Genomic DNA, 25,391 nt, shown 5'->3' on the forward strand with positions numbered 1-25,391 from the left:
GTGCCCTGAGGAGAGCTTAGCATTGGTTGGATTTTTCTGAGTAGAGAAATAATAAAAATCACTAGCATTTATCGAGCACTCACTTTGTGTTACTCTTCTAATGCTTTATATGTTTTGACTCACTTAATTGTCATTAGAACCCCATGAAGTAGGTTTTTGCAGAGGAGAGAATACAGGAGGTGATAAATTAAGTGACTTGCTCTGGTTACATAACTAGAAGAAGTAGAGTCAGGGATCATACCCAGTCAGCCTGATTCCAAAGTGGTGCATCAGAATGTGGTGTGATGTAGCAGAAAGAAGCTCAGGATTCCAATCAGAAGGCCTGGTGACATCAGTCTACTGACCCTGAGCAAAAAGAATAGTTTGTGGCCTGGAATTGTGGGAATTACCCAGCCTGCCTTGGTCAACCCCAGGACCTATCTCTCTGTTGAGTTGCTGTGGCCAATGCCTGACATAATTAACATCTTAAGTCTAGGAGTGATTGAATACCAGACCTAGTAGTTTTATTCCCCCGTTTCCTCTCTAGTGTAAGACCTGTGTGGGAAGGAGGGGAGAGAGAAAAAGTAGGAGGAGGAGAAAGGAAAGTGGGGGGTGGGTGGGAATGACATCAAGCAGGAATGTGCCTGTCAGGGGGGGTAAATTTTCCACTTGGATCTGTGTGGAAACCTGATCTTGCCTCTATTTTTGGTCTCCTTCTCTAACAACTTTTTGCCAGATTGGAATTTTTCTGCACCTGTAACACATTTTTAATGTAATAAGTCTAGGAGAAACCAGGTATTATATCATGCTGGGGCCTATGCTCTGTTTCTAGGAGCAAAGGTAGCCCAGACCCCTGTTTATCCCTATAGGGGATTAGTGTATTAGTCACCCTGTAAAAGCTCAATTTATTATGATTTTTTTAAATGTTTCTTTTAGCACTTACTTATAAAAGGTGAAGAGGGGAGCCACGAATGTGTCTGTTCCTTCTCCCACCTACATATGCATGTGCGCACACGCACACACACACACACACACACAGACACATACACACCCTCACACCCTCTCTAAATTTCATATGAACCCAAATTCCATGAAATCAAATTCAGAAGTATTGGCTTTGACTACTTAGCTTACTTTTGCTACACTGGACTTTACCCTGGTCCGGGTCAGTGCAAGTATTGGAAAGGTGAGATTATTGTACTAGCCATCCCTCAGTGGAGAATGAGAGTTAAGTCAGCAGGCTGGTGGCCTAGCTGTCTAGGGTGATCATGAGGGGCTGCTGGGCCAAGGCTCAGGTTTGGCTTTTTCCTGTAAGATTGGGCCCTTTCCCATTACTCCGGATTGACTGTCTTGTGGATATACGCAATTGGTTGTGTCGGCCTCGAGGTAACTGTTTCTGCTCGCTTTGCCCAAGCCTAACGGGAGAGTTCTGTAGAATTCACCCCGCATTACTGGGTTTAAAAGAAGGAAAAAGAAACAGCTTGAGCCCATGTTCACACAAGAATATGTGAGACGGTGTGGTGTCCTGGATAGCGTGCTGGACTCAGGAGCACAAGAGATAGGTTTGTATCCCAGCTCTGCCATCCAGGTAAAGAGCTTGGATCTCAGATGTCTGAATTTTGAATTTTGGTAGCAGTTTGGTTCTCAGATCAGTCTTTCGTTTTTTATTTCATCTCTCCTCCCTCACTCATTAAAACCCTTACTCCTGCCCTGCCCGAATATGATGTAATACAGTAGAGGAAGCCTGCTTCCACTCAGAAGTTCTGAGTTCAGGTTCAGCTCTGCCATTTTCCAGCTGTGTGTCTAAGGGCAAATCCAAGTTTGGTGGGGCCTGAAGCTAATACAGTTTTTGGTGGTTTCCTTAGAATACAAAATTGTGAATGGTAGGGTTTTGGAAGGGGCTTGTTGAAGTGAGGAGCTGAGTGATGTTGAACCATCATTAACCTCACCAAATCTGCATCTGTGTGTGGCCATATGTCACATAAGCTCTTTGAGCCTCAGTTATTTCATTCCTAAAATGGATTTAATCATGCCTGTCCATCCTAAGGAAGTATTATACGGAACAAGCAAGAGTAAGTATGTGTGAGTGTTTTTGTTCCAAGTGTTTTACACACACACACACACACACACACAAACACATATACACATATATATAGTCTAAAAATGTACTGTTGTGACAGTTCATTCAGGGATTGGTTTAATGTTTTAATTACACTACCTGTGGACCCACACTCAAACATTTATCTCAATGTTTCTCATTGGTTCATTGGTCAGGGGCATTTTCAGTGTGCCCACTATTTGTATTGCTTGAAAAATTCCAGCTCTGGAGAGTGTTAAGTGAAAATAAGCTTATGAATCTTTCCTATGTGTGGCATACAAACAATGCCACATCTCTGGACCTCTTCATTCCATCTCTACGTATGTAAGTGGCTCTTGTTATATTTCACTAGAGCCACAATAAATGTGTTTGGAACTTTAAATATATTAGGAAATGGAAAGTACTGCATACCTGGATGGTAATCAGTAAAATGTCTAAGGCTGTTGGCTCCTCAGGTGTTGAGAGAGACTTCCTCTGGCTTTGCAGCTTTGAGATCTGCGTCCATTTGCCATTAAAAAATGAGTAGAGCATCTCCACCTCTCTGATGGTGACTATGAGGATGTTTCCATGCCGGTCTTTAATGGGCTCATAGTAAACTCTTCCCAAGTTGTGGGTTCCAAGTAAATTCTAGAAACAAATAGATTTCTGGTAGCTTAGATGATGTGCAGACAAAGCAACACAGCTGCAACAAAAGACACTGAATAATTATCTAATGTTTCTGAGAAGCCTTTTTTTTTTTTTTAAAGCAGGCTTAGAATATGTGGCATCATAGAAATGTACTTAACAGAAGCTCAAAGAAAAAGTCTTCACCATAAGCCTGCAAAGATTATAGCAAGAGGCACAAAAATTATGTTTTTTTAAGCAAATTCAATATCTGTAAATATCTCTTACCCACATAGACACACTAGCACATAAACCTCAGTTACCAGCACTTGAAGAGAATCCCAGATGTTTTAAAGAAAAATGCCTGATATTTCAGGTATGCTACTTGTGGAGTTTTCAAGAGATCTACAGTAAGCTGGTATGAAGTGGGGTTGTTTAAAATGAAGAAGTGAATTGACAATGTAGCACATTGTACAGGTCCCCAAATGACTGCACATTCCCTTCAAGATACTTTAATTGGGAGATTGGCCTGGTTTGACTTATCTGCATTTCAGAGAGTTCTGTTAATTTAAAATTTTGTTAAAATTGTTTGTGAGCTAGGCCAATGAGGTAGACAATACTTTTAGAAAGGTAGGAAGGAAAGGGTGCCACATTAAATGTGGAGGGGCCCAGGTAGATGTTATTAAAATAAACAGTTTTACAAATATGCAGGATTTGAAGATTTCTAACCTAGCGCACTGGATGAATGGGATAAAATACCCTTTTACTTTGAATATCTGTGGTTTTTTAAAATTACAAACTATCTCAGAACTCCTAGTTGATATTTTTGTGAGCTCACATAAATGCTGATGAGATAACCTGTTAGCAGAAGAGCAGAAGTAGAACTGGAATTTGTGAAAGTAACACGGATGACCTAAAGATGAATGAACCAGCTGGTCAGTATTCACATCTGGATATGGGAACCAGAATGTTCCCTTATAGGTAAGGACTGTGTTTTAATTTTTTTTTTTAATTTACTAGGACAGGACACATAAGTGAGGTATCTCATAAATAATTATGACATATAAAAAGTCATTTGGCAGGATTACGATTTTTAAAAATGACCTAATCAGTCAGATTATTTTTTCCCAATAATTAACTTATACATAGAGAAGTAATTGGGTAAGGCGTTTAGCTGTATGTAGTAATACAGATTTATGCAGAGTGTTATTAGCCAATCAACAAAGCCAAGCTGGTAAACTGGACATCAAAAAGAAAGGAAGGAAGGAAGGAAGGAAAGAAGGAAGGAAGGAAAGAAGGAAGGAAAGAAGGAAGGAAAGAAGGAAGGAAAGAAAAGAAAGACAGGGGCCTGATATATAGCATATGCCAATTTCTGTGGTGTAAATGCTCCCACAATAGCCTATTTTGAGCTACCAGACCTACGAAAGATTTGACAACAGGCTTTGAAAATTTTGGAGCATTCATTGGCTCTGCTAAGCCAGTACAAGTTGGCTTCAGCATTCCACTGCTGTTAAGCCTTTAGTTGTCCTGGTGTTGAGTTTCAGGGCTGTTCATTAACACATAGACTTCTGAAAAATGATTTAGTCTCTTAGGTCTTGAGTTTCATTATCTAAAATTAAGGGTCCTTAATGGCTCAGACATCCCTCATGCTAATCCTTACCTTATAGAGTATTTGGGGAACTAAGCCAAGCAATGTATGAGAAAGTGTTTTGTAAACTCTCAAGCTTAATACAAGTAGGTAGGGTATGGGCTTTCTTTATTGCTCTAATTGGAACCTGACCCTTGTTTATACTTAACTCATTTTCAAAACTCAGCCCAGGTTTCCTCTTCCCTGGGAAGACTTTCCCAACTCTCATAGGTAGAATTTACCATCTGCTTTTTTGTCCCCTACAGCTTCCTGTACAAAGTTGTATCTTAGCATGACTCTGACTTTCCTGTGTATTGATGTACATGTCATGAGATCATGGCTTTTTCATCTCTATTTTTCTAGGTTCCTTGCACAGTGCCTAGCACATAGTAGTAGCTCAAGAAATTTTTGCTGACTGAATTACCGTGTTTTCATTAGGACACAGAAAGATGTGATTTACTTTGGACCAAAGCTGGTGGGTGGATATTGAATGAGGTAGTCATTTCATTTAAGCAGAGTTATTATCAGTGGTTCACTGTCAGCTTTGGATATTTTGACTAATGGGCTAAACAAGAAATGTCTATAAGTATTCCTGAAATTCTTTATTGACAACAAACTGAGTTGGATAACTAGCTCTGGGGAGAGCCCAATTTAAAAGAAGAATATCCTTCTGAAAACAAATTGTGACTGTGTTCTAAGGGGGCAAAATTGGAGTTCTTTAGAGCCTAAAAGAAAAACAGGCCATGCTGATACCTGTCATGCTGTGCAGTCAGGGTTAGGAGATGTGGGAACCTTGTGGATTCTACAGGGTAAAGAGAAATAAAAGCCACCTGATGGCTTACAGAAATGTATCTAGGTTATAACCACAACAAATCACAGGCTGTCAATAAGCCTTGGACAGATGCATAATATTTAGAGACCTGTATTCAGTTTGGGGTGACATGAAGCTAAAGGAAGTAGAGATATTAAGTCCTGGAAAAATAAAATTTTGGGGAAATCTTTTTTCCCCCTTGAAAAAGGAGAAAGACATAGCATTCATAAATTGTTATCTGGCTTTAACTCACTAACACTCATTCCTAAAAGCTGTGGAGGAGGGAAGTTTACTGTAACCCAGTCTACAGTGTCAGATTATTATTGTGTTTTGAGGATAAGTAGTTCGGACATCTCTCAATGTAAGAGGAATGTACACTTCTGCCTCTTGGGGTCTCTGCCATTTCCCTAAGGGTAGGAAAAACAATGTGGGGTCTTGGTCACTTAAAGTCTTTCTAATTTTTTTTTTTTTTACATCCAACTGCTGGCATGTACTTGTCTCTCTTCCTGCCTAGGTAATAGTAATCAATCAGTTAATTCGTACTTTACCTTCTTTCAAGTAAAATTTAAGACCACTTCTCTTAAATAGGTTCCAAATGATTCAGAATAGAGTTCTACTTTTTCTTTTTTAACTATAATGTAGATAATTTCTTCCATTTAAAATTTTTCTGCTTTTTATAAATGAACACAGAATAAGATGATGAAATATTAGAAAGAATACAGGCTTTGGAGTTACATAGATCAGGGTTTGAATCCAGACTTTGCTACTTCCTATTTGTGCGACCTTGGGCAAGTTATTTAACGTGCTAGGCTTCAGTTTTATTCTCTGTTAAATGGATATCAATAATAGTACTTTCTCATTAGGGTGTGATGAAGAAAAAATGAGATACAGTTTGTAAAGCACTTAGCACAGTGTCTGGCACCTGTTCTGTTAAATAAATGAAAGCTGTTGTTTCACGACTGTTATTTATTGTCATGCATTAAAAGACCTGATTATAGAGCAGATAGATACTGGAAATAAGGCACAGGATGCACAGTGGTTCATGTGCTCTGTGATGAAGGTACGGCAGGGTGATACGGAAACAGGAGGGGGAGAAAGATGGCAGTGAAGACCTTTGTGTGCCATGATGAAATGTCTGGGCCACTCTTGTAAAGAGTATGAGTCAGGGAGTGACAGGGTCAGAACCTTTTATTGGCTTCTCTGGCAGAAGTGTGGAGAATGGATTGGGAGGATATTAAGACTGGAAGAAAGAGGATAACTTTGGAGGCTTTTGACATGAGGCAGTGGGAGTGATGCTGGAAAGGGGAGGAGAGTAAAGTGAGATACACTGCAGGTGGAATCGTAGGATTTATGTAAGGCTGATGCCAGTCAGGCTATTTAAGAATGCCATTTTACTCTCCTCAGAACATTGTAAGAAATGTTAGATTAGTAAAGGGGCCTAAAATGTTAAGTATAAATTTCCACAAATTTATTTTTCTTCCTCTTCTGTAAAGTTTTTTTCTGTGCCCTTTAACCTAGAGCCCCCCCTCCCCAAAAGATATTTTGCTTCACTATTTCCAGATATTTTCATTCTAAAGATCAGCAAATAGTTTGGGCGATAGGTCCTACAACAAAAGACTAAACTGACTCCTATTACTTAAGGAGGCAGTGCTCGGCCTTTGATGTGCACTGTAAGGGGTAGCTGTTTATTGAGTACTACAAGGTACTGGTCACTGTGCAGGGCTGGAGAACTATCCAGGTGGGAGTTATGGCATGAGGTACATTTCTGTGATTCTTTTTCCCTTTGGTGAGATAGAGTACCTTCAAGTGTGATCTTAGGGGCACAGGGGTTGGATTGATAAATACATTTATTTATCCAGCCAGTACTTACTGAGACCCTGCCACATGCCACATATAGGGGGATGTAGTGGTAACCAAGACAGATACATTCCCTGAGCTTGGGGACTCACAGTTCAAGTTGGTCACTAACCAAGTAATGATACAAATAGTTAACTAATGGGATTATGATCACCATTCTGAATGAAGAATACAAGGTACTCTGAGAGTGATTCACTTAATCAGGAGATCAGAGAAAGCCTCTCTGAGGAAGCATAAAAATTAAGCTGAGATCTGAAGGATATACAGGAATTAGTGAAGCAAAGAAGTAGAAGAGGATTCTATGCAGAGGAAACAGCTAGCAAATGAGAGTGAGAAAGACAGGCCAGGAAGCTGGAAAAATCTGGAAAGTGTGGAGATGTGGAAGCCAAAGGATGTGGCAGTTTAAAAAAGGAGAGCGGGACCAAGTGTATCAAACACTGCTGAGATGTCAGTTGCAAAGAAGATTTAAAAGTGTCCATTAGATTTAGTGAAACTGAAGTCATTGGCAGGGATGGATCCAGGTTTTGAAGGGGCCTGTACCATACAATTTTGGGACCCTGTTTTAGACAAAGAATATAAAATTACAAATATGAAAATTAGGTATAAAGTGAATATTTATTTAGATGGGAAAGGAAATCTTCCCCCAATACTGGAATATTTGGAATTTGTGATCCCCTTCCCCCACTGGGATTTCTTTAGGCGGGTTACCAGAAATGCTTCCTGATTGCACCCCAACTTCCTCTTTCCACCTAAGCACTTTACAACCCCGACACTCACAGGGATCATGCAGGTGAGGGGCCCTGAAGCACAGGCTTTATGGGCATCATCTGCCTCTGATTACTTGTGGCCTGAGAGAGTGTGGTAGGCATGGTGGTAGCAGAAGTCAAGGAGAGGGCTTAGAACTAACTGGGAAGGGAGGAAGTAAATGGAGAAGAATGCTGGCCACTCTTTCAAGAAGTTTGGGTCTAAGGACGAGAAGAGAGATTGGTAGCTGAAGGAGGGAGTGAAAAACTGAGATCCAAAGTGCATGTGGAGGGTTGCGCCGTTGGTAGGTGGAGTGAGATCTGTTGGAATAGGAGGGAAGGAAGAGAAAGTAGGGTCAGTGCAAGGATGCTTTTCAATTTGGTGTTGGAAGAAGAATTAGTTCCCATTTATTAATGAATTATGCAGTAAAGTCATCAGCTGATGGAGATGTGGGGGAAGGGATGTGGTAGAATGGATAAGGCTTTAAATAGTTGGCCTGTAATATGGGGAAGTGAATTTAGTAGAAAAGTGGAATATGATCACTAGGCAAACATTACATGTGAGGACTGTAGTCATGAAATTAACATAAAACCAAGTTATCCTCCGCCTATCCACAGCATGTCTGGGCTGTGTGATGAGCTAATGGGAGGGTCCACTGGACTCCTGGGAAAGAACTTTGGTAAAGGACCAAGGAGCCTACTGGAAATGAGCTTTATCCTAAAGAAAGAGCTGTGTGAGGCACAATGACTTGGTCCAACTCAAGCTGGTCAATGATGAAAGGATGGGGCACTTTGAATTCAGCACAGCTATTGTGGCCTAGCTTCAGGAACTTCTTGAGTTGAAGGAAAAAATTCTGTAATCAAGACTGAGTAATTTAACAATGGACTTAATATTCTTTGTAAAGCAGAATTCACTATTTTTTTCAGTGTTAAGAAGGCAGATGGATTTGTGGGATTGAGGACAAAGCAAAAGTTCTGAATTAACTAAAAAAAAAAAAAGTGTCGATGGAGAGCACTGTTTTTTGTTTTTTTGTTTTTTTTAATCTCACTGAGGACATGAGGTAGTTAAACCGCCTGTACAATGGAGTGTAGCACAAGAGGCTTAAGAATTACCTTTCAGAATTAATTATAACAGCAAGAAAATAAAAATTATTATTAACAGAGAATCAAATTATTAATCACGTGGGTTAAGAAATGAAATTCCTATAATTGCAGATGGGGGTTGGAAGTGTAGGAATTTTTTTTATTATGATGACCCTATTTTTACATTTTGGCTGGTATGGCCTGGCCAAACACAGCTTGTGTAGATTCCTGTTAAGTTTTTTTCTGGGGTTGGTGTAACTGACAGACATCACTGATAAAGGCTCAGTGAGGTCTTAAAGACCCCAATTCTATGTAGCAGATGTTTTTCTGTGCTGAGAACCACAAGTTCAGATAATACGAGAAAACAATGAAGGGAAAACCAGAAGAGATTGGTTAGAATTCAGTGTCATTTTTAGGAGGGGCTCTGTAACCTGCAAAGATTCTTGCAGGGCCTGGGGGCCTGATCTTGATTGGGTTAGTAGTATAGAAGGATAAATAAATTCAGAATTAAAGGTAAGCTTTTAAGAAGTTTTTTTGTTTGTTTGTTTTGTTTTGCTTTTTTAAGTATCAAATATGTATGCAAATGCCTTTGCTTTACCATAAACATCAAGCCAAGAAACTCCTCAAAATGCCTGCTGGTCTCTTTCTCCATCTCCACACACTCATAGATGCACAGGATGCCAGAGCATCAAGAGCTTTTCAGGAGATCTGGTCCTTATATTGCAAGTGATGAAACTGAGGCCCAGAAAGGAGAAATTAGTTGACTGATTAATACCAAATCCAGAATTCACTTCTCCGCACTTCCTGTTTACTCCTAGACTCTTTAGGAGAGACCCCTGCTCCTCTTCCAGGAGACTGCCAAAAAGCACAGGTTCCTTACAAAAGCAGATGTGCAGCTCAGACTGTGCAAGAAGACCTCTTATGTCTAAGGGTCTAGAAGAACAAGGAGTCCACCCTTTTCCTTTCCAAGTAGAGTTGGTAACTGAATTGACAAGTTTTTCTAAAATTTCTTTGGAGGTCTGGGTTAACACCTGCCCCTCACCTGTAGCTGGGCTGTTGCTGCAAGCATCTTCTGCCGAGTTTGCAGTACTGTGGATGAGGACATGGAGATAGGTACGCTTTGCCTCAACCACCTTATATCCTCCCACATACAAGACAGCTGCAAAAGAAGTCATGAGGTCATATCATCGTCCAAGCTAGCACATGATTTAGGTTGTGGCATCAAAGCAAAGCAGGGAGAAGGAAACCTGACCCCCGATGTTTGTTCTCCAGTTCACTTTCAGATACATGCAAAACAACTTTTTGATCTCTATCCAATTGGAAAAAGATCTGAATGTTAATGAAACAGTCAGATCCACATTTTAGTGTTTGCCAAATGATCCCATAACTCAGAATAATGGAGACACAATCTGACAGGATGCAAGCTTCTTTGCTTTGAAAATGTGGTGTAGATACTAGTTCGGCATTTTTTTATAACATAGGGCATATCAGGGCTGAAAGAGACCTTTGAGATAATCTATTCCCAACCCCAATACTTTGATCACTGGAGACCCCTCAACCCCTCAATAATGTTAGAGATTTATGTGTAGTAATACTGGTGCAAAGTAGGGAAAAATGAAATTAGAATTCAGGATACCTTCGTGAACCACAGAAAATCTTGGGTAATGGAACTGGTGTGAGAGTCATCTATTTCAACAATTGGTATTTGATCTTCATTGGTGACTAACATATTGTCTTTGTAATAAAATATAACAGCTATGTAGAGTCCCCTAAAAAAAAAGGCAAAATAAAAGTTATCCTCAAATCATCTCCTCTACCAAGCCTCAGTCATGGAAAAAAAAATTTGGGGGCATGATAAAAGATAATTTAAAATACACCTATGAGCATGTTCTTGTTAAGTATCATAAGTTCACTGGCTAGAATTCAGAGAAATTGCTATCTTGTCCAGATTCTCAGGAGAAAAGTGAACTTTATATTCTTTTAATAACAAGAAAGAAATTTCTACCATATTGCCATTCAGAACCAAAACCAGTGGATTCCTGAGAAGCTAAGACTTCCTGGAAAAAATACATAGGGCCCACCGTTTCAAGGTCTTCACAAACTTGTTTGAGGAATGGAATAGGTGTTTCAGGCTCCTTGAGACTGACTGCTTGCGGCCTGTGGTTTGTAATTTTGAAGTTTCTGGAACACAGAAAAAAAATACAGTGTAAATTCCATTGGAAGAACAACACTCTCAGTACTCTCTTCCCACCTTATTGCCTTTCTCTTTCCTGTCCCCTCAGTGTTACTTATCCTCAGTTTCATGCAGAGATTCAGCTCATTCATTCCTACAAGAAGTTTTTGTATTTTGAGATGCCAGCAATGAGTTAGTGAACACCTTCTCAAAAATGTGGGAGATGAGTAACATTTATAACTCTAAGAGAAACCACTTGGTGTTTTGTTTATATTCTCCTTGTGAGTGATTTATGAGGGAAGATAAAAAGAAATGGAATCAACTCTTTTGCCACTTTCCCCCATTGCCATTAATATTCACTCACTTCTCCATGTTGGCAAAACTCTTACTAGTCTACATATTCCATTAAATTTTTTTCATTATAAAATTAATACAGGCACATTACAGAAAGTCTGGAGCATAGAATAAAAGAACAAAATCCATCCCATATCATCCTGCCACTTCAGTAGAACCACTGGTAGTATTCTTGTGCAGTTTTTTTTCCAGTGTATGTATTTGGCTTACAGAAACAGTTGCAGGCATAGGTATGATTATCATCCTCATTGTTCAGAAGAAGAAACTGAGACGTAGAAATAAAGTAGATTGTCCAAGATTAAAAAAAAAACCCAGTAGCCCAAAACACTGAGACCTCACTCAATGAATAAATGTTTATTAGGACACTGCTGTGTGTAAGACTCTGTGATTACAGTGATGAGGAGATCAGCCATTGCTTCTGTTTCTTTTATTTACAACCTGGAGCTCCCTCTGATAAAAGTAGTGGACTTCCTGTAATGGTCTCTGCAGACAGTGCTCCCTAGAGCTGAACTAAATGATCACTGATTTAATTTTCATATTAAATGTAACTGATGAAGGGAAGCTGAGGTTGTTGGGGTCACCACCAGACTCCTAACAGACATGTTACTGGGGATGAGAACATGGTCCATATCACTGCTGTTAGGCATGGAAACCTGGGGTGGATGGTCCATGGCTGAGGCCCAATTTGGCTTATCTTACAGGAGTAGTTGGGAATGAGTTGACTGACACAAGCATTCCTGTCAGCTTCAGGCTTGTGCTGGTAATGGTTATTCCCAGCAGAACAAAGCAAAACCATTTTTTTCTAACTTGAACATAAATTTGGCTGGTCATATCCTACTTGAAAATAATGCTGCTAGGACTTCTGATTAAAGGCAGCATATTGAACATATTCATCATATACCAAAATTTTACTAAAAGCAGAGTAAAGAGAGAAAGTGACATAAATTTATAAAGACAGAAATAGGAAAGTAGACAAAAGCAAGTGAATTTTTAGTAGCTGGAAAGCAGATGGACAGATGGATTTAGCAGATTTGAAAAAGATGACCCCTAAGCTAACAGTGGAGAAGCTGAGAAGTAACCTAACTCTCCCCATGGGCACCATATAATGCTGGAAGTGGGTGGTGAATGTAGAGCTAAAATCAGGGGGATTTGTTGAAATCTTTTTAAAACTAGTCAGATTTCTAGATATTCTCTCCTATTCTGCATGGGTAGACAATACCCCTTCCCCACTCTAGAAGAAAAGCAGTGGCTTATTCTCTGGAAAGCACCAAAACGGAGGTCGTTAGAGTGGAAGACATGGTGTATGGTTAAAAATGGAGGGAAGGAGTTGTATGTGCTCAGAACAGGTGGGTTAAATGAAAGCTTACATACAGAGTATTTTCCCACTGGACTCTTGGAACCCTGGTACTCAAACCCTCCAGGTAGGACACTGAAAGAAACTTCTCTGGAGACTCTGACTAGCCTAAGAATACACCTGTGAAGATTCTGACGTTGGCTTTCTTGCTTTCCTGAAGATAAGGCCATGCCAGATCACCTTACAGTGAGGTTTGTGAATAAAGAGTCCTGTCCACACTCCAAGCTTCCCAACAACTATTGAGCTGACTCTGAGCAAACATCCAGGAATCATCAGGCAGTTGTGAAAAGCATGTGACCGAAAAAACAAAGGCCAAAAACAAGAAACAAAAGAGCAATTTAGAGGGGTGCCTGTGCTGAGAAAAAACATAAAGTGAATCAGAGTCTGCCAATAGCCTGAGAGAGAAGCAAAGACACTGCATCCTTGTAGAAAGGATTAGGTCTGTTAGTGAACAATAGAGAGCACTGGAAATTAAAAATAGCTATCAAAGTCTGAAAAGCCAAATAGAAAATAAATTTGGGGAAATTTCCAAGAAAGTGGAACAAAAGAACATAGGATGAAAAGTAGGAGAAGAGAAAAAAAAAACACCCTAAAGGGCTTGTCTCTGAGGTTCAGTATCTGAGTTCTCATAGGAGAGAGCAGAGGAAAAGTTGGAGAAGAACTAATTAAATAATTTAAGAAAATATCTCATAGTTGAAGGGTATAAAGTTTCCATATTGAAAGGGTTTGCCAAGTGTGCCACACAATAGACAAAAAAATAGAGCTACATGAAGACACATAACAGCGAAATTTTAGAATACGGAGTTAAAAAAGAAACTTAAAACCTTCCATAGTTGGAAACAGTAGATTTCATATGAAACGTCTGGAATCAGAATGGTATCAAACTCCTCAGCACTGAAAGTTGGAGGGCAATGAAGCAACACCTTCAAAATACGAAGTAAAATTATTTCAGTTGAGATTTCTATACTTCTCCAAATCCTTAAATGTTAAATAGAATAACTACATCTTTAGACACAGTGTATCCGAAAATTAGCATCTACTTATCCACTCAGGAAGCTGCTAGAGGAAAGGCTCCACCAATGACAAAAGAGCCCAAGAAAGAGGAAGACAGTGTGCAAAAACGAAGAAATTTAATATAAGAAAGTGGCAAAAAGAGTCCTTGATATGGTGGTGAACGGAGATCCTAGGTGACAGCTGTGTACCAAATACAGAGGTAGCCAGTGATCAGTCTAGGTTGGAGTAGGTCAGAGAGGTTTCTTTAAGAAGATACACTTGAAACAATACTTATGTGTCTGATTATATGAGAGAAAGTTGATACAACTGGAGGATAGCTTGGGGGTTAATTAATTGTAACCATATAGAAAAATTTAAAAGTTGAGTTTTATCTATTGGGAAAACAAGTTATCCAGGAAAGAGAAATAATCGTAGAATTTATGTGATCATTATAATGTGAGGAGCAAATAGTGATCTTAGTAAATTACAGTATCAGTATATTTGGAGGATGAGGGGGTAGGGGTTGTTTGTGCATATAAGAGGGTGGAGGGATAAAAAAGAGAAATCATCTTCATTAAGTGAGATAACTGTAATTAAAAAAAATCATGAATTAGCTTATAGTCCATTATTTAGAGATACGGAGAAAATATCAAAAGAATTGAGCCTTTGGGGAATAGAAAATGGAGGATGGGAGAAAATGCTTTTCCTTTAATAACAAAGCTCTTCTTAGTGCTTTACTTATTTTGAGTCAGTCAGCCCTCAAATGGCTGACAGGTTTATATAATTCTTACCTACACTTTACAGGTGAGAAAGAAGGTAGGCAACTTGCTCAAGGTTACACAGCTAGTAAATGTCCAGCCTGGATTTGAACCCATATAGTCTGGCTTCAGAGTATGGTCATCACATACAACTTAATTAAAAATGAAGATTAAACTAAAAAAATTCAACTAGAAAAAAGAGAAAAAAATGCTACGACTATTTGGGAAAGGGGCCCATGAAAACGTCAAATATTTCAGGTCTCCATTCTAGACACGTGGTAGAACTGCACTTCTTGGAGCTCTTGTGGTGGGGGACAAACATGGCCAGTTTTGCCATGAGTTTTGAGTGTAAATGACATAAGTAAAGTTTTGTCCAGTGAGACCTTCAAGAGTTTTAAATATTTCTACAAAGAGGATCATGACAAGCCAGAAGAACAGCCCTCAGCTCACCTGTGATAGCCATATAATGTGGGAGAAATTAATGTTTGGGGGGTCATTTGGATACTGCAGCATAATATAGCCCACGTTGACTGATACAAGGTCTAAACTTATTTACTTTTCTCCTAAGAACCACTGTGGCTTCTGTCTCTGCTTAGTTCAGAGCTCTGGAGCAGTGGTTAATTTTCTGGACTCTGAATGTAGTAGGTCTTCAGCTTTTAAGTGCTTGGAGTTTAGGGAGTTTATTTTATTCATACTGGTATGCCTAGCACCTGACACATAGTGGGCAGTGTTTCGGTTAATGTTTGCCAGTTGAAAAATTGAATGATAATTGAAATTCACTCATGTAGGGGATGTTTTAGTGAACACAGGTGGCTTCTTTCTAATTCATTATGTATGTCAGGGCATTAACCCTGTTAACAATAAAGGCTGCTCAACATCCCCATTGACTTTTCATCCCAGTACTGAACATGTAGATTAGCTGTGGCTGGTCTTTAGCCCAGAATACAGAAAGTAATGTGGATTTTGGTATCTCCCATGTAGGGCTTTGGTGGGAGAAAGAGTATTTTAGTATTACTTCTGCATTTAGAATATGCTGTGTATTTATTGAGAGCTCCAGGCTCATTACAATGGAGTTAATGATTACACTTTAATTCTAGCGTATATAAAGTGCTGAGGATGGACATCACCCCATTCTTCATTTGGAAGAACAATGGAAAAAAAATAAACTAGAGTTTGCACAGTGCTTGTGCCAGGTGAGTTTAATCCATTATTTAATTCTTATAGCAATCCTGAAAGATAGCTATTACTGTGCTGATTTTTTTCTGATGGGGAAGTTATGGCTTAGAAAGGTTAAATGTTTTTCTCAAGGATACACAGCAAGTGTAGAACTGGGATTTGAAGTAATTGTTTTATCTAATTATAAAATTTGTAAACCACATAGAATCACAATGTAGTTGAGTATTTTAAATAACAGCTTTGTAGTTTTCTGTGTGCAATACCTAATTATCCTTCATTTATCCTTTTAGACTTAGACATGTTAAATCACCTTAGAAGGTCATTTCTTTTATGCTGGCATATTAGGGGTCAGTGTTCCACAGTGTGCCTTGGAACACTAATTCTGTGAAAAATGTTTTACAATGGCCAAATAAGTTTGGAAAATGCTTGCTTAACCAAATTCAAAATGTCTCTTTTTTAGAGTCTTTAATATTTTAGTGTCTATTTTACATTTCCAAGAGAGGGGATGTAGAATGCGACAATTTCCATATTTACTTGACGAGAGACCCTTTTTCAGCTGAGCATCTTACAGAACCACTCTTCTTTGGAACACACTTTGGGTGCTGTTTAAATGTCCAAAGTACATTTTAAGGTGAAATATTCCTCCCTTTTGGGAAGTCTTACCTTATGCCTTACTTACATCTTTCTGATATTGTATGTATATTTACATCCCTATGAGGGGAAAACATGTACATGATAAAAGTTGAATGAAAACCATGGAAATAATTGGCCTGTCTAGACAATCATTTCTTGACTAATGGAATGTAATCCAATGTAATGGGGGAAAACATCTAAATTGTCAGATAATGTAAAAAAGAATCCATTCTCATGAGTAGTTTAAGCTTTACCCCTCTGATAAAGACCAAGCGAAAGCCGACTTATGAATTGCAAAGAATAATCTCTCCAGTTGCTTTATTCCTTTCGCCTGCCATGCAGGAACCAATGGCAGGGGAATGATGGAGAGGCAGAAGAAGAGAAAGGAGCCTAGATAATCCTGGCCTGGTTAAATGGGCCCTTGGTAGCTGAGAACTGAGTGTACTTTGGTCAGTGTGGAATGTTGAAGGCTCTGGTCTGGGTAAAGTTTCCCTAGAGATCCGAGAATAAAATCTCACTTCAGTTTCCTTCTCCAGCCTCTTCCATGCATATTTACATCTCCTAGTGAACCACTCATTAGGAGAACATTATTTTCTTGCAAATACGCACCCTCATTTATAGCTATAGCCAGCATTTCTGAAGGGCTCTGTTGCTATACCTCTACAGAAGTTGGGAACAACTTTTTGCTAATGCTAAGTATGACTTCTTTATACCTAGTCAAAATTCATTTAGCATCTCTTAGTTTCAACCATAGATTTCTTACCTAGCTAGTCCAGCGGTGCCCTGAATCTGGAGAGTACAATGCAGTTAGAGATCTGATGGGTGAAGGGGCATGAAAAATGAAAACTTTATGGAACTTTAATTCTCCAAATAAAACTAAGTGCCTGCTTCACAAATCATTACACAGATCAGAAACCTGACCCTGACCCATTTGAACAGCCCAAGTAGAAAATAATCTTTTTAAAGCTTCTCAGAGATTTTCTGGGTGTAGTTGGCAAGGTCTAGAGAAGGCATATTCTCCTTCCACCTGGGCAGTAGTACAGGGGAAGATTCAAATTCAGGGTGAGCATGAAATTCAGTGCCCAATCCTGATATAAGAGGGGGAGACAAAAATGAGGTGTGGCAGAAAGACTGGACTTGGAGACACAAAACCTAGGTTGGTATCTTGATTCTGTCTCTGCCTGGCATTGTGACCTTGGTCAAGTCACTTAGCCTCAGTGATAATTGCCAAAATGAGGATTAAAAAGAGATAGTGGGTGTGAAATTGAGTGTAAACTTTATTATAAATATACACAAAAGTTTAATATTGTTGTTGCTGTTATAATTGGTCAAGTTTCCTCAGGGATGCTCAGAATTTTACTTGCAGGTAAAAAGTTTGAAGGTGAATATCCCAAAGACCCAGCACACTGAGAAATTTTGTAAAGGGACAATTCAAAGGGAAGGGAATCAGTGGTCACCGATATTTACTTGTGCTTGTTTTCAAACTGTTCTTAAGGAGAGAGGGTGAGAGAGGAAGGGAAGAAAGGGAGAGGGAAGTCTCTTCTGAAGGGTTAAAGCAAGATAGTGCTGTAAAGTGATTCCAGATGTACAAATATTAATATCTCTCTCCCTCCCTGATGAATGAGAAGGTATGACCCAGTTAGGAAACTGCTAAAATTACCGGCGCCACCGAGACCTCAGTCGATGGCCCAGCGCAGATTTTTATCCTTACCCCGGCAACTATAATGCTGATGAAGGGCTCGGACCTGCTGCAGCAGACCTTCCAGAACTTCACTCTGTCCCTTGTGTCTGGGTGCTCTGTCGTCATAGTCTTTCCAGTCTATTGAACAAAAGAAACAAACAAGGGTAAAATTTTCAAGTAGGAGAGGCCTCTTCCCTGCCCTGCCTTAGGAGCCGAATTTTGCTCATATTACCCACAGGCTCTGTGCATGAGCACCCAGCACTTGCACAACTAGCAGGCATTGCCAAGGGTTTGGAAGCTGCCATCGTTCAGGCCCTGTGCAAAACAGTAATTGTGGTTGGTTTCTTGTATTGGGCAGTTTTAGGGCAAGAGAAAATGGTACTTGGAAGCCAAAAGAAAATGGGGAATTGGGGAGTCCAGTTATCCCTCCCTCAGCTCCTTACCCTCCTGTTCAGCATCCGTGTCCTAATCAGTTCCCCTGCCACCTCTCCACTCAGCACACCAGGTCTCAACTGGATTTCCACGGTAAGAAAGAAGGGAGTGGGAATGTGCAGACTAGATGAAATCCACAGTCCCAATGCTTTTATTGTAGGTTTCACACTTTTGGCCAAATTGACATTTCTTTCCAAGGAAAGAGCCCATGTCAGATGCCAAGAAATGGAAATCTACATTTTGCTCTAATGAATGTCTGCTTTGGTTAGCTGGCACAGCAACTCCTGCACATACTCTGAGCCACCAACCACCCTGTCTGCTCAGTCTCTAAATATACAGTATTAGCTTACATGGCAAATTTAAATTGCAATACCCACTGAGATTTTTCTCCCCCTTCTATTTTCATTCCATTTGGCTATAATGATATCAAGAGTAATAACCCGTATGGGACTAATGTCAAGATTATAATTCTGCTGTCTCCAACTCTGGATTTTTCTTTCTGCAGGTCAGTCATTTCATAGTCCATCCCTTCTTCCCTCTATTTTCTTTTCCCTGGTTTTACTTTCTGGATCTTTCAAAAGCAACAACTTAAAGTGCTTCATGGTTGAAATGCTTTCTCTAAAAATGCTAGACATTCTTTTCTAGAAAAGCCAGTTAGTTCATGAGTATATCTGAGGTTTAAATTCTAACTGAACAAGTTTCAAATTCCCTCCCCCTAGAGTTCTTTTAAAAGATGGAGTCTCCCTTGTTTAGAAACTTAAGCAGATACCATGATAGTTAAAGTTTGGTAAAAGCATTTCATGTTGGTCCATCCAAGGCCAGGTGGTGCAGCACAGTTAGAACGCAGGTTCTGGAGTCAGATAAACCTGGGTATGAACCCTGCCTCTTTTGATTCCTAGCTCAGTGTCTGTAAGGCAGGTTACACTGACAGGGCTTCTACTCCCTAGTTTTAAAAAGGAACACAGTATCGATCTTGCAGGATTTTCGTGAGGATTAAATGAGAGATGTATTAGTTATCTAGCACAGTGTCCCATGGCAAGTGGTATGTAAGTAATAACTTAAAAAGAAGGGAATTCATTGATGGGAAGTTAAGTCCCTGAGTGGTGAGTATGGAAACGTCATTTCTTACCCTATCAGATGGTCCCCTTTGAAGAGGAAGGCCTCAGAGATTCTAATCCTTCCTCCTTCCCACCTTGTGCCCTTCATCTTACCTCTCGGAAGGCTGAGGCCTGGGGATAACTGTTCCAGTTCTAAACTACTTGGCTTGTTGATGGCCTAGCCGGGACTATCGCATAGTCTCATGATCCTCCTTATAGTGCTCATTTCCTTATGCCATGGACCTGTTTTTGTTTTTGTTTTCTTTTGGGAAGGAGGGTCAGAGTTTGGTTGGAGTCTGTGTGGTGTGGCTTAGTTGTGGTCAGCGCTGGAGACAGGGAATTGGCATAGGTGCTTTCTGTAGACTCTGTTCCTTGTTGGCAGAACTTACTTAATTTCTCTTTGCCTCAGGTTTCTTCTCTGTAAAGTGAGTTTTTGCGTCTCTTTTTAAAGTTATGTGAGGTTTCAAAGAAGTAATGTAAGTAAAGCATCATTCTGGGCATGTTGGAGATGCTGGTTAAATGTTGGTGAGGCACTGTGACTAGAAGCATGATGGTGTTCAGGTAGGATGGGCTCGGAAAGAACTTTTATTGGGAAATTTGGAAATGTTTGAGGAAATGAACTCCGAGTGACCCTTGGATTATCGATAGTGTCCCTGGTATTGGCACAGTGAGAACAAACATTGCTCTCATGAATTCCTAAAGGCCATTATGAGTTTGTTCTCTTAGTTGGGTGAATGTATCTGAAGTACTCATGACAGATGAGCAACAAAGTCTTGCTTGAGTAAGACTCCTGGGTGGCTGAATTCCTAAGTGGCCCTGAACATGCTGATACGTTCTAATGAGTGTTAATACTGCTGTCAATGCAGGGGGAGACAAAATGGACCTGGCTCTTTTAGCTGAGCCCTATTACATCAGAGGCAGGTTGAGCTGATGACTTTATGATACATTAGAAAATTGCTAATGCTAAATTGCAGCCTAAGTGAGCACTGGACATGATGCCAAGGTTTTTGGAAAGAATGAGTTTTTCTCATAGATGTTTGAAAGGCTCTGACGACTAAATAAAATAGGAGACTTTAGGGATGAGGGAGAAAATTGAAAATATATTAAGAAATCAGGAACCTGACAGGAATATACTTAGTGTGGTAGGAAAAGAGCAGATTGTGCCACATAATACAGTTCACTGTTCTGGTAATGAGACACTTCAGTTGCAACACAATGCAGAGCTTACTTTCACTGGAGATATCAGGGCTTTCCTGATCGTAACTCAGACAAGCCTGTCTGGGTCCTTTTCTCTTATTATGTACCATACCATATAACATAAGTCTATAAAAACACATTAAGGCCTTTTGTAAAAATAAAAAAAATTTTATAGCTTACTGGAACATATTACCAAATTTCCAATTACTCTGTCATGCTAGAATACATTGTCCTCTAGTAAATATCTGAATACTGATATATCTTACATCACAATGTCATGCTGTTTATAAATAGAACCAGAATGTTTTAATATTGTTCTATCCAAGTGATACGGCATGTCTGCAGCAACTGTAATGACGTTTGGATTTCAGCTCTTTGCCAGATACCCCTACTAGTCAGCTGTGCTGTTTTAGAAAGTGTTGCCATTTACTGTGTTAATTACCAAATAATAGGTGACTCTTCCCCGTCTTGGACAACTGTTCTTTTCATTATAGAGAGAGCTCTTCAAATGGGCTGTGAGGGAGAGTGTCTGAACAGAATTGGAAGTCTGTAGAACTGGGACATCTGACGTTTATAAGTAACTGCATCCATATGCAGATCAGAATTTGCATGGGGTACCCATTTGGAGTGTGTTTCCCTGCCCCACCCTCAGGTCTTCTGGTCTACTGAGACTAGCCTTTTCTTTGGTTTGTTTTTTTTCCCTTCTTCTTCATTTCTGTCCCTTCTATCCCTCCATCTTTAAAAATACATACCCCTCCCCCCACCTCGTGGAATGAGATTGGTTCCCTTAGTATCTTAATCTTACAGTATTCCTAGTATTTGTTTCTGCTAAGTCTTCAGTAAGAAAGATGTCCAAGTAAGACTGGAATAGTTAAATCATCAAGTGCTAGGGGACTCAGGAGTCTCAGAGATCTCTGATATCAGTGGTCCAAGGGTCTGTATGGCCTGATTTAACTCTATGAATCCAGCGGAGGTGGCAGGCAGGGATGGTTGGCTGACACTTAGTCTGCTTGACTGTCTGATTGTGCTGCATAATACAGTTCACCAGTAGGCCCCTAGTTACCCCAGCAGAGTCTTGACTAGCTCAGGCTTGAATCGTGGCTCAGCCATGTACAGAGTTGTGACCCTGGGTAAGGCAACGTACTTTCTGAAGCTCAATTTCCTTATTAATAGAGGAGGACAGCATAGTGTTAAGAACAAGAGACATAGAGTTTGGACCTGACTTCAATGCTTGTTAATTTTTGTTGTTGGGCTGCATATATGTATATATGCATGTGCCTCTGTATTAATAGTTCCCTAGTCAGTAACGGATTAAGTGAGCTGATCCATGTAAAGTTCTTAGACTAACATGTAGCATATAATGAGTCTTATAAATGTTAGCTCTGATGCTGATAGTGATGCAGGTGATCATGATGTTGCTTGTCCACAAAGTGGGAACAATGATGAATGACTGTTGTCAGGATTAAGTGAGACACTGAATGTGAAAACCCATAATGCACCACCTGATACAAGGTTGGTCCTGGGTAAAGGGATGTTATAATACTTAGAAAAGTAATACATAAATATATATAAAAAAGGAAACTAAAGAGACCATAAACTCATAACCCAGATAGCCAGTTAAATTTTAAGAGTTAGATGCAGACACACCCACCTGATAGTCAAACTCTGTTTAAATGTTATATGAAAAAACTGTTATTTGTGTATATAAAACTCATACTGTAAGAATGTCTTCCATACAATGAATGTTTTTTTAAACATCATTTTTAGTGGTTGTATTTTAGTGGTTGTATTTTGTACAGTCTGGATCTGTATATATCATACTTTATCCACTAAGTTAATATTAGATATTTGTTCCCCCACCACGTACATTTCACTGTATCAGTATACTGCTGCAGTGCACGTACTTGTTCATGATTGTGTGTCTACATCAGTTTCTTTAGGTTAGATTACCAGGTATGTAATTATGGGACTAAAAAGAAATGAATGTTCTTACAGCATTCCTACTGTATCAGCAGCAGTTGATACAGTAGGACAAACTGTTCCACAAAGGATGGAGCAGTTTGCACCTTCACAGGAAGCATGATACCTGTTTAAATGATCACATTAGTGAAGATTTTAAAATTAATATATAATTCAGAGCAATAGGTTCATTATGCAGAAAAATCTATCATGTTTGTGTGTGGAGATGTTTCTTCTGGTTAATAATTACCAGAATTACCTGCAATAGAGAGTACATCAGCCATAAATTATTAATCTTCAAATAATTAGAAGTGGCCTGCTGAGTTTTTCAGCCACTATTACAAATATAGATTTTATTTGTGGCAGAGTATAGCAGAGTGCCTGTTAGTAAGAAAGGTTTTCTTCCGACAGAATGTAAGATTTTTGGTGAGGAAGGGGAGGTGAGAGCTAAAATGGACTGCATATACTCTGGGCCAGCCAGTCCCACTGTGCCACTTCATTACATCCCGACAGAAGCCCTGTGAATGGTATGACTGGGCCCATTCTACAGATGTTGAATCAAGACTCGGAGAGTTTAAGTAAATTTTGAAGGCCACACAGCTAATAAAAGGGATAATGGGTATCAAACTCAGTCTTGTTGGTTCCAAATTCCCTTTTCTTTCATTCCACTGAGTTGCCTCCCAGGGGAACATTTCTGCAGAGGAATCGTTCATTATGTGGCCAGATGCTACTCTGAGGAGGTCTTGTTAGTCCCAAGCAGTGGGGAGAGGGAATGGCAGTGGCATCCTGAGGATGGAATTGGAGATGGAGCCTGGCCAGGCTTGAGAGAGGTCACAGCCACCACCTACTAGAAGGAGAGGCACATGCTGGTGTCGTGGTCTGAGCAGGTCCCCATCCTTTCATGTTATAAGCCGAGACTTGAACAAAATACTGTTGGCCCTGCAAAGTATCAAAATAGAGAGAATGATGCATTGGGAATTTAATGACTTTTACTCTAGGAGCTTTACCCTGTGTCTGGTGAACTCATCCATCCCTTGGAAATGAACTACTCCACCACCCATACGTTAGCTTTCTAGTTTTCCTTGACTGTTATGTTTACACGTGATAATAAACATTTGGGGTGCCCTCTCCATTTCTTTGTGCTTTTTTTCAAAATTAGAATATCATAGTTGCTTTTCCTGACCTCCCCCAGTTATACACTAATTTTTAAGTCATAGTTCTGTAAGCTTTACCAAAACCAGTGATTTCTCACCCTTACCTCTTTCTCCTTGTTTTCCCCTCCCCAGTGCCAACCACGATCACCTTTTTTTAGCTGATCAACTTGCTTTATATAATTGACAAGTTATAATGAACACCTTTTCAGATTAGTATTTAAAGGCCTTCTTCATTCTTTTAATGGCTTGATAGCACTTCACTTTGCATAAATACAGTCATTTATTTAACTGATCCCTCACTGGTAGACATTTAGATTGTTTCCACATTGTTTCCTGGCACAATAAGTAATTTTATGCTGCAATAAATATCCTTTACTCAGTTATTCAAACATTTTAAAAATTAATTCTTTGATGTTACTTCAGTTTTAAAACCATTATTAAAACAATGGTTTATATGCTTTAATGTCTTACAGCATTAAGAATTAAGGAGTTGTGGCTGTATGTAGGTTCTTCAAAAAAAAAAAAAAAAAAAAAAGAAGAAGAAGAAGACTAGAACTGCCATATGACCCAACAGTTCCACTTTTGGGTATTTATCCAAAGAAAATGAAAACACTAATTTGAAAAGATATTATCTACCCTAGTGTCCATACAGCATTATTTACAATAGGCAATATATGGAAGCAACCTAAGTGTCCATCAACAGATGAATGGATAAAGAAGATGTGAGATATATATTTTATATATATATATATATATATATAAATGGATTATATATAATATATAATGGATTATTATTCAGCCATTAAAAAAAGTGAAATTTTGCCACTTGCAATAACCAGAGGGTATTTTATGCTTAGTGAAATAAGTCAGCTTATTGAAAAATACTGTAATAAGATAAATACCGTATGATATCACTTATATGTAGAATCTAAAAAATAAAACAAACAAGTGAACATAACGAAAAAGAAATAAATTCACAGATACAGAGAACAAACTAGTGGTTACCAGTGGGAAGGGAAAGGGGAGAGGGGCAAGATAGGGGAAGAGGATTAAGAGGTACAAACCACTAGGTATAAAATAAATTAGACATAAGGATGTAAAGTACAACACAAGGAATATAGTCAATATTTTATAATAACTTTAAATGGAGTGTAATCTATAAAAATATAGATTCACTACATTCTACACCCGAAGCTAAAAACATTGTAAATAAATAAGCTTCAATTAAAAAAAAGAATTAAGGAGGGTTTTTTTTTGTTTGTTTGCTTATGATATTTTAAAATGTTTTATGTTTTTTTTTTAAATTGAAGTATTGTCAGTTACGATGTATCAGTTTCTGGTGTGCAGCACAACATCCCAGTCATTCATATACATACATATTTTCGTTTTCATATTCTTTTTCATTAAAGGTTGTTACAAGATAATGAATATAGTGTCCTGTGCTATACAGAAGAAATTTATTTTTAAATCTATTTTTATATATAGTGGCTAACATTTGCAAATCTCAAACTCCCAAATTTATCCCTTCCCCGCCCTCTCTCCCCCAGTAACCATGAGATTGCTTACTATGTGAACCTGTTTCTGCTTTGTAGAGTTCCTTAGTATCCCCTTTTTTTCAGATTCCACATA

The 25,391-nt window shown here is 39.1% G+C and overlaps 1 protein-coding gene and 1 long non-coding RNA gene across 3 annotated transcripts in view; one reads left to right on the top strand and one right to left on the bottom strand.

Annotated features, from left to right (window-relative positions):
• The window catches only part of LOC123615662 (uncharacterized), a 106,724-nt gene that overhangs the window by 50,450 nt on the left and 30,883 nt on the right, over positions 1-25,391 (top strand). For both annotated transcript variants that reach the window (XR_012499473.1, XR_006723338.2), the window contains exon 2: positions 15,531-15,626. This is a non-coding gene — a long non-coding RNA (uncharacterized LOC123615662). The remainder of the gene's footprint in view (positions 1-15,530; positions 15,627-25,391) is intronic.
• ANKFN1 (ankyrin repeat and fibronectin type III domain containing 1) overlaps positions 1-25,391 on the bottom strand; it is a 335,257-nt gene that overhangs the window by 48,579 nt on the left and 261,287 nt on the right. Inside the window, exons 9-14 of the mRNA XM_010951115.3 lie at positions 23,457-23,547; positions 17,954-18,061; positions 10,883-10,982; positions 10,438-10,570; positions 9,844-9,960; positions 2,489-2,704 (exon numbers count right to left, since the gene is read on the bottom strand). Coding sequence (XP_010949417.3) covers positions 2,489-2,704; positions 9,844-9,960; positions 10,438-10,570; positions 10,883-10,982; positions 17,954-18,061; positions 23,457-23,547 — 765 coding nt within the window. The remainder of the gene's footprint in view (positions 1-2,488; positions 2,705-9,843; positions 9,961-10,437; positions 10,571-10,882; positions 10,983-17,953; positions 18,062-23,456; positions 23,548-25,391) is intronic.

The sequence above is a fragment of the Camelus bactrianus genome, chromosome 16, assembly GCF_048773025.1.
Source record: "Camelus bactrianus isolate YW-2024 breed Bactrian camel chromosome 16, ASM4877302v1, whole genome shotgun sequence".
In the NCBI taxonomy this organism is placed as follows: Eukaryota; Metazoa; Chordata; class Mammalia; order Artiodactyla; family Camelidae; genus Camelus; species Camelus bactrianus.